We start from the raw sequence: 12,746 nt of genomic DNA on the forward strand, positions 1-12,746 counted from the left end.
TGCCGTTCTCCCAAAGCCGAACTTCCAGGATGTTAAGAGTGAGTCTTAACATGATGCTATGGGAGAAGGAGCTCAGACCTTTGCCCTTGGCTTCTCATCTTCAGCTGCCTGAAACCAGAGCAGGGTTAATTGGGGAAGGGGCTCCTTTTCTTTTGTGGAAGAAGGGTCTTGTGACTGAGGAGAAGAAACTGGGAGACAGACTCTCTTCCTGACTAGCTGTGCAACTTTGGGCAAGGTTACTAAACCTTACCGTGCCTCAGTTTCCCCATCTGTAAAATGGGGGCAGTTTAGCCTGGATTTGTGAGGTTATTCTGAGGCCTAGTTCATGTTTGCTAAAGCACTTTTAGGTCTCTGGCTGGAGCGTGCTATGGAGAGGGAAGTATTGCGGTGAAGTTCCCGGTGGCCATTCTGTGGTACCAGCCCTGGAGTGGTGTTTGGAATTACTGCTCAAGAGAGCTGCTGCCATTGCAGCACAACACAACCATTGGCATCCGGTTGTGTTGTGCAGCTCAGCAGGTGCATTACAGGGGTCCAGGGGCAGCTGTGTCAGAAACCAGCCCTAAAAGCCTGGGTCACTGCCCCATGTAACCTCATTGCAGTGCTGTGCTGCCCTGCTCAGGTCACTGAAACTGTCCCACTGATTGCTCCCGACAAACAAACCTCACTCAGTGTGTGGGTGGGAGGCCAGAGAGAGCTGTGGGAGCACTAGAGCTGTGTCAGCTGGGCTGAGCACAGCTCTGGGAAATTCTTGAGGCAACTTCTCATCTTGTGAGTCTATTTGACTTAAAATGGATGCTCCTAAGCTGCCTGTGTTTATCTCGCTGGAAAGATCAACTTCCTTGGTGCCGCTGAGGGGACACACAGCCGTTTTGTGGAAGTGCTGGAGAGGTGTGAGATGTTTTTGGCACTGCCACTTTGTGGGACACCTGCAAACTGTGTAGTCCTGTGCCTCTGTTTCCCTGTCTGCGGAGTCTTTAACCTATCTCGCTGCTAGCTGAGGCTGTGTCAGTGACACTTGTGGCACACCTGGGTGCACGGTGCTGTGTAGGGTGCGTGGTGCTGAGAGGAGGCTCCTCTGGCCTTAGTGCTTAACTGAGATAATTTCACAGTCACCTTCTGCCTTCATCTGGTGTCTGACATGCTGGGATGCCACACCGATGCTACTCTGCCAAATAACGCCTTGTGGTGGCTGCCGCCACTGTGGGTGTCCAAAATGCCTGTTCGTTCACTGCAGATGCGGTTTTAGGGTAGCACAGCCGCTGTTGGGGTGCGGGGGTGCGAGGGCTGGGGATGGAGGTGCGCCGGCAGGGTCTGTGAGTGCACCCCCGGGCCAGGCGCTATCCCTGGGGAAGGCCTTTCACATCATGTCCAGGCTGGGCTGGGGGGAAGCTCCGCTGGGTCAACAATTATTTGATTCTTTCCTCCCTTGTAAACTTCTAACTCCGCTTTTTTTTTTTCCTCCATTTAAAATTGTTGCAGTTACGCCAATAAAATTTTCACCATTATTGTCACGCTTGTGTCGTGATTGTTTCCCGCCCCGTAGCTTGTGACGGACCGGACCCAGGGCGGGCCCCGCTCTCACGGCTGAGAGGGCTCGCGAGGGGAGGGAGGCAGGGAGGGAAGGAAGGAAGGAAGGGGCAGTGCGCTCCTCCGGGCGCCAGGGGGCGACGCGCGCCCAGCCGCGCGCGTTTTCCTGCGGCGTTCGCGCCTTCCGCTGGCATCACGCGCTGCCCACAGAGCGGCGGATGATTGACACTGAAGGCAGCCACTGGGCTGAGGAGGGGCAGTGCCGCGGCTCCCTGCGATTCGTCATGAGGCGCGGTATAAAAGGAGACGGGCCCGCCCTGCGGCCCTTCTTTCCCGGAGCCCTCGTGGAGGTGCGGGTGTGGGTGCGGCGCGGCGTCTCCGAGGCCCGGGCGGGACTTGGCGGCCACGTCGAGGGGAGCGGACCGGGACCAGGAGCGGGGTCCTGGGCCGCGGCCGGACTGTGGGGTTGGGAGCGCTGGGCCCCAGGGCGGAGGGAAGGGTGGGGACCCACCTCAGCCGCTCTTCTTCCTGGCAGGTCCCAGCTCGTCTTTAAACCCACCGGGCGATCCTTGGAGCACCGCCGAGATGCCCAGGGAAGACAGGGCTACGTGGAAGTCCAACTATTTTATGAAAATCATCGTGAGTGTCGACTCGGAGCCCTCGTGGGGCGCTGCCGCCGCCGGGGCATGCTCGGGGCAGCGAGAGCCGGGCGGGCCGGGCTGCGGGGTTTTGTTAAGAGAGATAGGTGAATGCTATGGGGTGTCTGAACGAGTACCTGGCGCTAGGAAGAGACTTGAGACAGTCCAGGTCAGGCCTCCTGAGAATTTGCCTCGGCGCTTGCAGACTTTTTCAGGGACGTGACTCGGTGGCTGAGTGAAAGATGCAGCCGGTGGCACATCCAGCCTCACTTGGAGCTTAGCATTCTCAAACTTCTAAGAGACTTTTTTACGTTTTAACGTGTTAAGGTTTCAATGCTGCTATGTGCACTGCTCCGAATTTCTTTTTATAGTTGCAGTGTTTCTTTTGCTATAGCAACTCCTGGATGATTACCCAAAATGTTTCATTGTGGGAGCAGACAATGTGGGATCCAAGCAGATGCAGCAGATCCGTATGTCCCTGCGTGGAAAGGCTGTTGTGCTGATGGGGAAGAACACGATGATGCGCAAAGCTATTCGTGGTCATCTGGAGAATAACCCTGCCCTAGAAAAGTGGGTAATGCTGCCTGAGGGCACTTCTGGGTCCTCTGTCTTGAAAGGAAAGGAGGTTGTCCAAGGAATAAAACTGAAAGCTGTCATCTTCCCTTCAGGCTGCTGCCTCATATCCGTGGGAACGTAGGCTTTGTCTTCACCAAGGAGGATCTGACTGAGATCCGGGACATGCTGCTGGCTAACAAGGTAAGGGAGATTAGCCCTCACTGCATGCTTAGGCTGAGATGGAATGAAAAATAAAACTGGGTCTTCACAGTGGACACCCGATTAGTAGTCCTCAAGGGTTGGGAACTGTCCCTTGCAGTCTTAGCCAAACTGCTTAAGTTCACCTGCCTCATTTGTGCGTGCCTGGGTACTGTCTACCCTCAATGAGTGTGTCACAGAGGAAGTGATCCCACAAGATCTGAGGAGAGCATTCTTGCAGCTTCTCGTCTCCGCCCTCTCAGGTGCCAGCTGCTGCCCGTGCCGGTGCTATTGCTCCTTGTGATGTGACTGTGCCGGCCCAGAACACGGGTCTTGGACCCGAGAAGACCTCCTTTTTCCAGGCCTTGGGCATCACCACGAAGATTTCCAGAGGAACCATTGAAATTCTGGTGAGTGAGCTGCGTGTTGTTGAAGCTGTTCCTTGACTGGGAGGCCTTGATTGTGGTAGCTGAGGGAGCTGTGAAGGCCAAAGCTCCCGTTAGTGCCGAGATACTGTATGAGCAGTGTGATTATTGCACTTTGGGATGTGGAAGGAGGGTGTCTGGCTTGGCTCCAGTGTGCAGCGTGGGGCGATTGAAGTTTTCCATCAGATTTCCAGGGGTAGGCTCTGTCAGAGGAACGTGCAGGTGAGCTACCTATAGGTAAGGCAGGAAAGGTGCTGCCTTTCTCCTGGCTGGTGCGGACTTGCTTATATGGTTTGGGGCTTTCTCTGCTTGTGGAGCTGAATCTGGAGTGTGTTGGTTGTGCTTGTTTCCTCCTCCAGTTCCACCATCTGTATTTGTGTCCCACTGCTTTGACGTACTGGAATTTCTTGGTGTGTATTGATTCCTTTTCCCTGATCTCCTCAGAGTGATGTGCAGCTTATCAAGACTGGAGACAAAGTGGGTGCCAGTGAAGCCACCCTGCTCAACATGCTGAATATTTCCCCATTCTCCTTCGGGCTGGTGATCCAGCAGGTCTTTGACAATGGCAGCATTTACAACCCTGAAGTGCTGGACATCACCGAGGAGACCTTGCACAAGCGCTTCCTGGAGGCGAGTGCCACAGTCCGTGTCCCTTGTGTTCTGCCTCGCTGGTCTGGGAGCCAGTGCTGCCCCAGAACAAAGCGTCCTGTCTGGTATTTTCCATGAGGTCCTGCAGAGCCAGGAACTCTCCTTGGTTCCCCACAGAAACTGTGTGTCAGGGAGTACCTTCCTGTAGGATTCTTCATCTGAAGCTGCTTCAGAAATCATTTAAGGCCACTTGAAATCATAGAATGTCCTGAGTTGGAAGGGACGCACAAGGATCATCGAGTCCAATTCCTGGCTCTGCACAAGCAATCCTACCCTGTGCCCGAGAGCATTGTCCAAATGCTTCTTGAGCTCTAGGAGCCTTTGGGCCATGACCATTCTCTGGGGGTCTGTTTGGTGACTGACCACCCTCTGGGGGAAGTAGCTTTTCTTACTATTCTACTTAAACCTCCCATGACACAGCTTCATGCCGTTCTCTCAGGTCCTGTCACTGGTCACCACAGAGCAGAGATCAGTGACATTTAAATCTTGATGCCTTGATTTCACTGGAGCTGTTACGTGTGTGTGCATTGCACACTGTCCTTTGCGTTGGCAGTGTACAAGTTGTCATCTGGCCATCCTCTGCTGTGGTTTCTAGTCCAGGTTATTTCTCAGACCACAGAAACACAAGTCCGTCTCTTCACAGGGTGTTCGTAATGTTGCCAGCATCTGTCTGCAAATTGGGTACCCAACCATCGCGTCCGTGCCCCACTCCATCATCAACGGGTACAAGCGTGTCCTGGCTGTGGCTGTGGAGACTGACTACACCTTCCCACTGGCTGAAAAGGTAATGGTTGGCTCTGAACTCTGCAGAGAGTTAGAAATGCAGCCAGGCACATTCACAGCATGTTCCCTGGTTTGAGAGGACTGGGACGTGCCTGTGTGCGGCATGTGTCTGGAGAAGGGGTGCTTGCTTCCATGTGTTGTGTACAAATGGGAGGAGAAAGCTGATTTACCTGGTGTTCCTTCTTTGGGGCTGTTACACTCAGCATAGCTGAAATGGCTGTAATGAATGGTTCTTCATATCTGCTAGTGATAGTGGACCTCTTTGGATTCAGGCAAGCTGCAAGTGCTGTCTTTATCATTGCAAAGGTTCAGTCCTGCAAAATGTTTTGTTGCCTGTGAGTTTACATTTTTTCCCCACCTTTTGCAGGTGAAGGCCTTCCTGGCAGATCCCTCTGCTTTTGTGGCAGCCATGCCTGTGGTAGCTGAAGCAGCTGCACCTGCTGCTGCTGCCGCTGCTGCTCCAGCGAAGGAGGCAGCAAAGGAGGAGTCGGAGGAGTCTGACGAGGACATGGGATTTGGTCTCTTCGACTAACAGCAGCCACTGTGCCTCTGTCAGAGTTGGCCCGATGGGAGAAATAAAAAGATGTTTTACACCTTCATGTGTGCCTGCATTGATGGTGTAGTCTGCGTATCAGATGTGGTTTGGGGAAAGTGTAACAGGCGGGGTCCTGTGCTACAGAGCAGTGGTTGTTCCTCGGGCCGGGGCACGGCAGGTGAGCGGTTGGGTCCTGGCCCCGGGTGCTGCAGGGGAGCAGTTGTTCTCGGGGCGGGGGCACACCTGTTCCTGGCCAGGCCCAGTAGAGGCCTTGCCCGCAGCAGGTTGGGTCAGTCCAGCTACCGCCCATCCTGTTCCGTTCCCCCTGAGCGGCGGGACCGGCGCTCCCGGGACGGGTGGGCAGCGCCCATCGCCGTGGCTCCGGGCCCGCCCCGGAAGCCGCTACCGGTTCCGGGGTCGCGGCGGAGTGATGGCGGCCGACACGCAGGTGGGTGTGGGATGGGCCGCGTAGGGCCCAGCCTGGGCAGGGGAGACTGGTGGGGGCTGCGCTCGGGGCCGTGCCGCGTGCCGCTCCCGCCCCGCTGCGCCCTCGGCCCGGCTGCGGGGCCCGGCCCGGCACCCGAAGCCGCCTGGGGACGTGGCAGCTGGGGCGGGCCCCGCCGAGCCGCCCGCACCGCGCCGTGCCCGGCCCGCGGGAAGGGGCCGCCGCCGCCGCCGGGGAGCCCGGGCGGAGCGGGGGGCGGCGGGGCCCGTCCCGATCGAAGCCCGTCGCGATCGAGGCCCGGCACGAGCCGTGTCCCGCCCGGCGGCGGCGCCGTGAGCGGCTGCCCCCAGTTCGCACCGCCTGGCCGCGGTGTGACCGCTCCCTCTGCCCGGACTGCCTGGGGCCGCCGGCTTCATCGTGAGGGGCTTGGGATGTTCCTAGAGCAAATCCTAGTCTGCTCAGCATCAGGTCCGTACTTGTATAGATACTGCCTTTGTCCTCTGTATTTGGTTGCAGCAGCATTGCTGGTATGCTGGCTTTGTAACGTGTACATAAACATGCTAAAAAAGAAAAATAAAAAGCAAATTGATGAAGCCTGTCCCAGTGGGTCTTCCGGGGAGACTGGGTGGTTTAGACTAGTCGAGGTTTTGCGGTTTGCATAAGTCACTGAGATGCTGGTGAGGTTCTGTAGTATTATACATAAGTTATATTTTTCATTTCTGGACTTAGGATAATTTTAACACGTTTTTCATGTCTGCACATCTTCCTGCATGGAAGCAGCATGACTAAGTGCAGCTTGGTTTGAGTTTGTATGTGGTGAACTCATGCAATTGAAAAGTTTTGCGAGAAGAGCAGGTCTGTAACAGCAGCTGGTTCTGTTGGTTCTGGTGTCAATGACATTGTTGGTCATCCTTTGCAACTCAACCCAGCCTTGCTGTTCAGAGGTGCAGCCTTGCTTCCAGCCAGTTTTTAAGGGGACCTGTGGGTGTGAAATGGTCACAGGATCAGGGAGGTGTGGATGGCCTTTAAATCTCAGGAAGCCACTGTGCAGGATTAGCCTTCCAGCGCGTCAGCAAAAAGCTTCACTGAAAGCAGCTTTGAGGAGCTCTTTGAAAAAGACTGAAAAGGGAAGGAGTTGTTTTAGATGAGTTTCTAAAGACATGCTCATTTGCTGCCTTTTGGAAAGATGCTGGTATAAAGTTGCTCAGTTTAAGAGCTGAATTTCAAAAGCATTTCCTGGAGAGCTGTGCTTTGGTTTATGTAAATGCAGAAGACCTGGGAGTGTAGGTCTTCCTGGGTTGTCTGCAGTTCGAGTGCTCTTTTGGAACTGCCTGGACTTCAGGAGATAACATGGAGGGAAAAGCTCCTTTGAATTCTAGAAGTTACTATTTTTTGCTTTTCAAGGTCCTGTACTCCAGATTATGGGTCTTAGCTCTTACTCTGTGTTACTTTTGGAGGGGTTAGGGTCTCTTACAGAGCACGAGAGCACAGATTAATGGAGAGCAGTCTTCCTTCAGCCTTGGGGAAGGAGTGTGTGGTGCACAGTGACCCTTCCTTGGCAGATGAGATGGCAGATGCTCACATTTGGGCACTAAGAGGTCATGTGGCAGCAAGTGACATATTCTGCTTGCCCTGGTTTGTGTTCTGTGGGCTGAAAACAAAGGCAGTCTGATGTTTTTTCTGCTTCGTGGTTTTAGGTTTCTGACACACTGAAGCGGTTTGCAGTGAAAGTAACTACAGCCAGCGTGAAGGAGCGGAGAGAGATCCTCAGTGAGCTGGGAAAATGTGTTTCTGGGAAAGGTAAAAAACTTGGGAGCACTGTTCTGGTTACCAGGGTGAAGGAGGGTGTTATAATGTTTTGTTTCAAAAAGTTGTGTGAGGGGTATTTGTTTGAGGGAGGGTGCTAGCAGAGTTTGGAGCCAGTGCTCCATCACAGGGTTAATTCCAAGCGTGGAATTTGTGGGTAGCAGAGAACCCCAGCTTTTGGCACATCTACTTTTTCCACTCAGCAGTTGTAGCATTGTGTAGCATTAGTTCTTCATTAGTGTGTCAGTTGAGTTTCTGTCATGACTCTTGGCCTGTTCTTTTAGTACTCATGGAATACTTGGGTATGCACATGTATAGAGAGGGGGAGTATGGGAGATTTCAGATGGTCTTAATAAAACAGCTGAAGCAAATTTTTGAAACTTATTTCTCTCATTTTCTGAAGATGACCGTGTGTTCCAGTTTTACCATTGTTTTAAAAAAATATGCATAAAATGTATGAAAAGAGCAAACTTTTACTGTGATTCGTGCAAGCAATTTCGTAGATGTGAGCAGTTTACTGATTTCAGTCATGAAGTGAATTGTGTTTGTGTTAAAGATTAAGAGCTCATTGATTTATGAAGAAATATTTTGGAATACATTGTTACAGATCTTCCAGAGGGCGCAGTGAAAGGCCTTTGCAAACTCTTCTGCCTTACTCTGCATCGATACCGGTAAGTAAATTGATGTGGAAAGGCAGTATTATTTAATCTATCAGTATTTAGTAGTTAAATTGGTGTGGAGCATCTGGAAATGTTAGCATGCAGTGTCACAGAGATGTATATGACACCAAAGGATGTCATCTTGTAATTACATTCTCGGGGGAGGATTGACATTAAAATGTTTTACAACATTTGCCTTGCATTTCACCTTTAATTTTGAAATTAAAACTTTAGTCCTGTGGTTCAGTTTGCAAGAATGAACACCCATGTCCTTGTGAAGCAAGACTGAGCTTTCTTTTAGACAATTTTAGGTGGGATTAAATTGTGCTTTGTGGTAGAGGAGCTGTTCAGAACCTGTTTTCTTCTGCAGTCTGCCAGAGGGCCTCCACATAACTGCTGTCATTTGAGGAAGGGAATGGAGCTTTCTGCTAGAAACTTCTCCACTTTGTGGAACAGCAAGGATAAAATAGTTACTAGCTTGACTGCTGAAATGAGAAAGCAGAGCCCTTTGTGTGGTGCAGGGGTGGTAACGGTGCAATGTGGCAGGTTTAGAATATTCGTGATCCATGTTTGTCACAGGGATGCTGCGTCCCGCAGAGCCCTGCAGTTGGCCCTTCAGCAGCTCGCAGAATCCCAGCCCGAGGCAACGGCAAAAAACCTGCTGCACTCACTTCAGTCTTCAGGGATTGGCGGCAAGGCTGGAGTTCCCAGGTGTGGAGGAGTCGCTTTGTGTGGAAGCAGTTCTGAGTTGCTGGTAGTTCCTCCTGTTTAGAATGAGGCTTGTGCTGCTGCTTGGCAGAGGCGTTAAAAGCCTTTAGAGACAAAACTGTTAACGCTGTTCAGATGTTCCTCTCTTACCTCTTCCATGTAATCTGGGATGGCAAAGGGAGTATCCTGGTGTAGCTGCTGGTGGATTGGGTCTGAGTTTCGGTTTAGCCTTTGTTAAACTTCAAGTCTGGAGAGATGAGGAACAAACTCTTCCAAGAAACAGTCTCCGAAATTATTAGGAAAGGGGATTTCATCACCTATCAAGCGTTCAGCTGCCTCTTGTGCCATCTGGAAGCTCTGAGTGTCAAACCAGAGCTGAAACAGCTTCTGAGGACTGATTATTTCCTTTAAAAACTAAAGGCTTTAGCTGCATTTTTGTGTGGTAAAATTGCCTGTCAGTCAGGTGCTGTTCTAACCTGGGCAAAATGGGTCTGTAATGGTCTAGTTAGGTGTAAGTTATGTCCTGGGAAGTGTAGATTTACCTTCCTCTCCTGTTTGTACAACAGTAAGAGCAGTGGATCTGCAGCTCTGCTGGCACTCTCCTGGACATGCCTGCTTGTACGCACAGTCTTTCCAACACCTGACAAGAGACAGGGAGAAACATGGAAAAAACTGGTAGGTTCTTTAAGCTTTGCAGAAATATCCCATCGCAGATACAGACTTAAATGTGTTTAAGTTGCTGAAATGTTGCAAATAATTCTGAATGTAACTGAAAACACCAAGTTAGAATCCAGGTTTGGAGGGAGATTTGGTGTATTGTGATGTCTCCTCTTCCCCTGGAGAAAGCAGGAGATATATAAAGCATGAGTGGGGTGGTCTTGCACCTGTGCAGTTGTTCTGCATACAGAGATGGCTGCTGGTGCCTCTGAGGTACATCTGCAGTGTGGCATGAAGTTCTTGTGCCTCCCTTGAAATATGTGTGTGTGACACTCTGTCATACGGTGTCAAGGAACTTTTGCCTTTCTTTCACTTTTAACAACACAAACGTGCTACTGTACTCATAGCACATTGGGATATAGTTGGAACAGGTTTTAAGAAGAGATGTAATCTGTTTTCAGTGTTTCCAAAACTGTTAGGCATTGTTCTGAACAGAGGTGCGGGTTGAAAGCAAAGGCAGCTTGTTGGAAGAGCTTAGATGACCTAAAAGACTTAAGCAGATTCAGCTAATCATTGACATTTGGCATGCCTTGTTTGATACTCTGAGAAGCAGGTTTTCTTGGCTGTTGCCTTTGGCAGGTGGAGGTTCAGTGTTTGCTCCTTTTGGAAGTCCTGGGAGGGTCCCACAAGCAGGCAGTGGATGGGGCCGTGAAGAAATTGAACAGGCTGTGGAAAGAGGTGATGTATACATTATGTGCTATATTCTCTAGCTGTTCTGGGTTCTGTGGTGTTAACATGCCTTGCTCTTTTTCTCTTAAGAACCAGGATCTGGTGGGTCAGTACCTATATGTCATTCTTGGGCTTGAACCAAACCAGAATTTTGCTGCAATGCTGGGACTTGTGGTCCAGTTTTGCACAGCCCAGAAGGAGATGGATATTATTAAACGATACAAGGTAAATCTGTTGCACAGCTTTTTTTGTTGGGGAATAAGAAGCATCACTTCTTATCATGAAGAAGGGACTGAATAGACATCTTAGTGAGGCTGGTACTTCGCATCTGCCCCTGGTTTCACTATCTGTCCATTCAGTAGTCCTGCACTTCTGATTGAAACAGCTGGGGTGTGTTTAGAGAGGAGGTGCCAGATACATGGCTGTTTGGTTTTGCCTGTGCATTTCTGTGAATGTCCAACGTACAGCTTCCTGCCTTGTCCCTGTTGTGGGAATGAAAGGCAGCATGTAGCTTTTGGTGTGGTTTGGGTGTTGGGCTCAGGATAGAGCAGGGAGCATTGGTCTCTGCTTGACTGGCTCATGTGAGAGTGAAAGGAAAGCTTCCAGAGGAGGAGGAGGTGGGGTGTCCAGCCTGGCACCTGACTGTGTGCTGGGGAGCTGTGTACAGGTTGAGATGTGGCTGTAATCTGGTGTTTCTGCTTGTTCAGAGTGCTCTCCTGGATTTCTACTTGAAGACCATCCTTATGAGCAAGACAAAGCCTCAGAAGCACGTGCTGGTGAGACACAGTGTTACAGCTGCTTGTGATGCTGTCCCACAGGCAGCATTGCCCTGTGCTGAGTGCCCTGTCCCCTTTGCAGGACAGCTGTTCTCCACTGGTTCGCTATGTGTCCCATGCCGAATTCAAGGACTCTGTTTTGCCAACTTTGCAGAAATCCCTGCTGCGGAGTCCTGAGAATGTAATTGAAAGTGAGTCTGTCATCTCTCTGCATTGCTTTGTCAAAGAGCCTAAATCCTTAGCGGTCTGGAGCTGTTGGGGCAGTGTCACTCTGGACTATGCTTTTGGTCCCACGAGTGCAGGCAGGATTGTCTGGCATCCAGTGGTTAGATGTGGAGAAGCAACATTTGTGGTGTGATCCCAAGTGTCAGGGTATGTGATAGCTACTGTTTGCACTGGGGACAGGATTTTGCAGCTTAGTGCTAGGAATAATCCTGAATTATTCTGTTCATTGGGCATCATTTTCAGTAGGTTTTTTTTTTTATTCCTACTCCTTACTACCCTGTTTGCTCTTGATGTGAACTGTGGGGAAGGGTGTATTAAAATGCTAATGGCATATCACATTTTGTTCAGTAACTGTTTTTATCTCTTATGTTGTCAGCAATCTCTTTCTTGCTCGTATCTGTGAACCTGGATCTTAGCCAGTATGCTGTAGACATTGTGAAAGGACTGGCCAGTAAGTACTCTCACTTCTGGAGGGAACTATGAATTCAGAATAAAGCTTTCTGCAACTTTCTGACTGTATCTACAACAGCTTGATTGCTGGTGTAAAGGTTGTTTTAGGTGGCAGGGAGGATGATGCTGTAACTTGGAACTGGAGTAGTTCACATGATGGTTCCACAAGCTGCATTAAGCCGCATGTAAAGACAGTCCTTACTTGCTGGTTTTATGCAGCTTGTTGTAAGGAACTCTTACCTTGTGCATTATTTTCTAGGTCATCTGAAATCCAACAGTGTGCAGCTGATGGATGAAGCAGTTGTGGCATTAAAGAACTTGGCTCGGCAGTGCAGCGATCCTTCGGCTGTGGAGTTGCTGGGCAGGCATCTTTTTGCCATCTTAGGTGGTGAGTGAATTGTAGGATAAGCAGTGGGGATGAATCGAGGTTTGACAGCCTCAAGGAGTTTTGTGTATTGTATTTTCTGTTCTCTTTCTCTGCCTGGATGGAATGGGTGGCTTAGCTTGGATCAGGGATAATGGGGCAAGCTTCTGTGTTTTGGAGGAGATTCTTGGTTACAGCTGTTGTCTGTAATCACCAATCACCTTTGTGTTTCTTGTTGGCAGGCTCAGAAGGGAAGCTGACAGTTGTTGCTCAGAAGATGAGTGTCCTTTCAGGTGAGGATCCTAGAAGAAAGCTGCTTCTCTGGTGGAAGAAATTGAGCAGAAAGCTGAATGGAAGGGATCTGTACCTCACCCTTTAGGATTTCCTGCCTGTCACTCTAAGTTGGCTGTAGTTGAAGCCATTAGAGGGTGCTGGATACCACATACCGGTTCCCGACTTTCTATTAAAAAAATAAATTAATAATAATTGGCTAGTAGGCCAAAAATTTTATGCAAAGAGGATGACTTGTACCCAGGGTGAAAATGAAGACAGAGATCTGGCAGTGTGGTACGTGGTAGATGTGACATCCAGATGTAGTGACAAGAAAAAGAGATGTCT

The 12,746-nt window shown here is 50.5% G+C and overlaps 2 protein-coding genes across 5 annotated transcripts in view; both read left to right on the forward strand.

The window, feature by feature from the left end:
- Nucleotides 1-1,865: 1,865 nt before the first annotated feature.
- On the forward strand, nucleotides 1,866-5,373 carry RPLP0 (ribosomal protein lateral stalk subunit P0). Its single transcript, XM_082293733.1, has 8 exons — nucleotides 1,866-1,877; nucleotides 2,063-2,166; nucleotides 2,560-2,735; nucleotides 2,834-2,921; nucleotides 3,182-3,328; nucleotides 3,788-3,973; nucleotides 4,635-4,775; nucleotides 5,142-5,373. The coding sequence occupies exons 2-8, from the start codon at nucleotides 2,113-2,115 to the stop codon at nucleotides 5,304-5,306; spliced, it is 957 nt and encodes a 318-aa protein (XP_082149859.1). The 5' UTR covers nucleotides 1,866-1,877; nucleotides 2,063-2,112; the 3' UTR covers nucleotides 5,307-5,373.
- Nucleotides 5,374-5,728: 355 nt separating this feature from the next.
- Nucleotides 5,729-12,746, forward strand: part of GCN1 (GCN1 activator of EIF2AK4) — a 38,622-nt gene continuing 31,604 nt past the window's right edge. For 3 of the 4 annotated variants that reach the window (XM_082293463.1, XM_082293465.1, XM_082293464.1), the window contains exons 1-12: nucleotides 5,729-5,757; nucleotides 7,452-7,554; nucleotides 8,168-8,231; nucleotides 8,799-8,930; nucleotides 9,494-9,602; nucleotides 10,224-10,322; nucleotides 10,404-10,538; nucleotides 11,021-11,089; nucleotides 11,172-11,280; nucleotides 11,691-11,765; nucleotides 12,024-12,152; nucleotides 12,371-12,421. In XM_082293463.1, coding sequence (XP_082149589.1) covers nucleotides 5,740-5,757; nucleotides 7,452-7,554; nucleotides 8,168-8,231; nucleotides 8,799-8,930; nucleotides 9,494-9,602; nucleotides 10,224-10,322; nucleotides 10,404-10,538; nucleotides 11,021-11,089; nucleotides 11,172-11,280; nucleotides 11,691-11,765; nucleotides 12,024-12,152; nucleotides 12,371-12,421 — 1,093 coding nt within the window. In that variant the 5' untranslated portion in view covers nucleotides 5,729-5,739. The remainder of the gene's footprint in view (nucleotides 5,758-7,451; nucleotides 7,555-8,167; nucleotides 8,232-8,798; nucleotides 8,931-9,493; nucleotides 9,603-10,223; nucleotides 10,323-10,403; nucleotides 10,539-11,020; nucleotides 11,090-11,171; nucleotides 11,281-11,690; nucleotides 11,766-12,023; nucleotides 12,153-12,370; nucleotides 12,422-12,746) is intronic. The other variant, XM_082293466.1, reaches the window with a different exon arrangement.

Source organism: Coloeus monedula (genome assembly GCF_965178545.1).
Source record: "Coloeus monedula genome assembly, chromosome: 18".
NCBI lineage: Eukaryota > Metazoa > Chordata > Aves > Passeriformes > Corvidae > Coloeus > Coloeus monedula.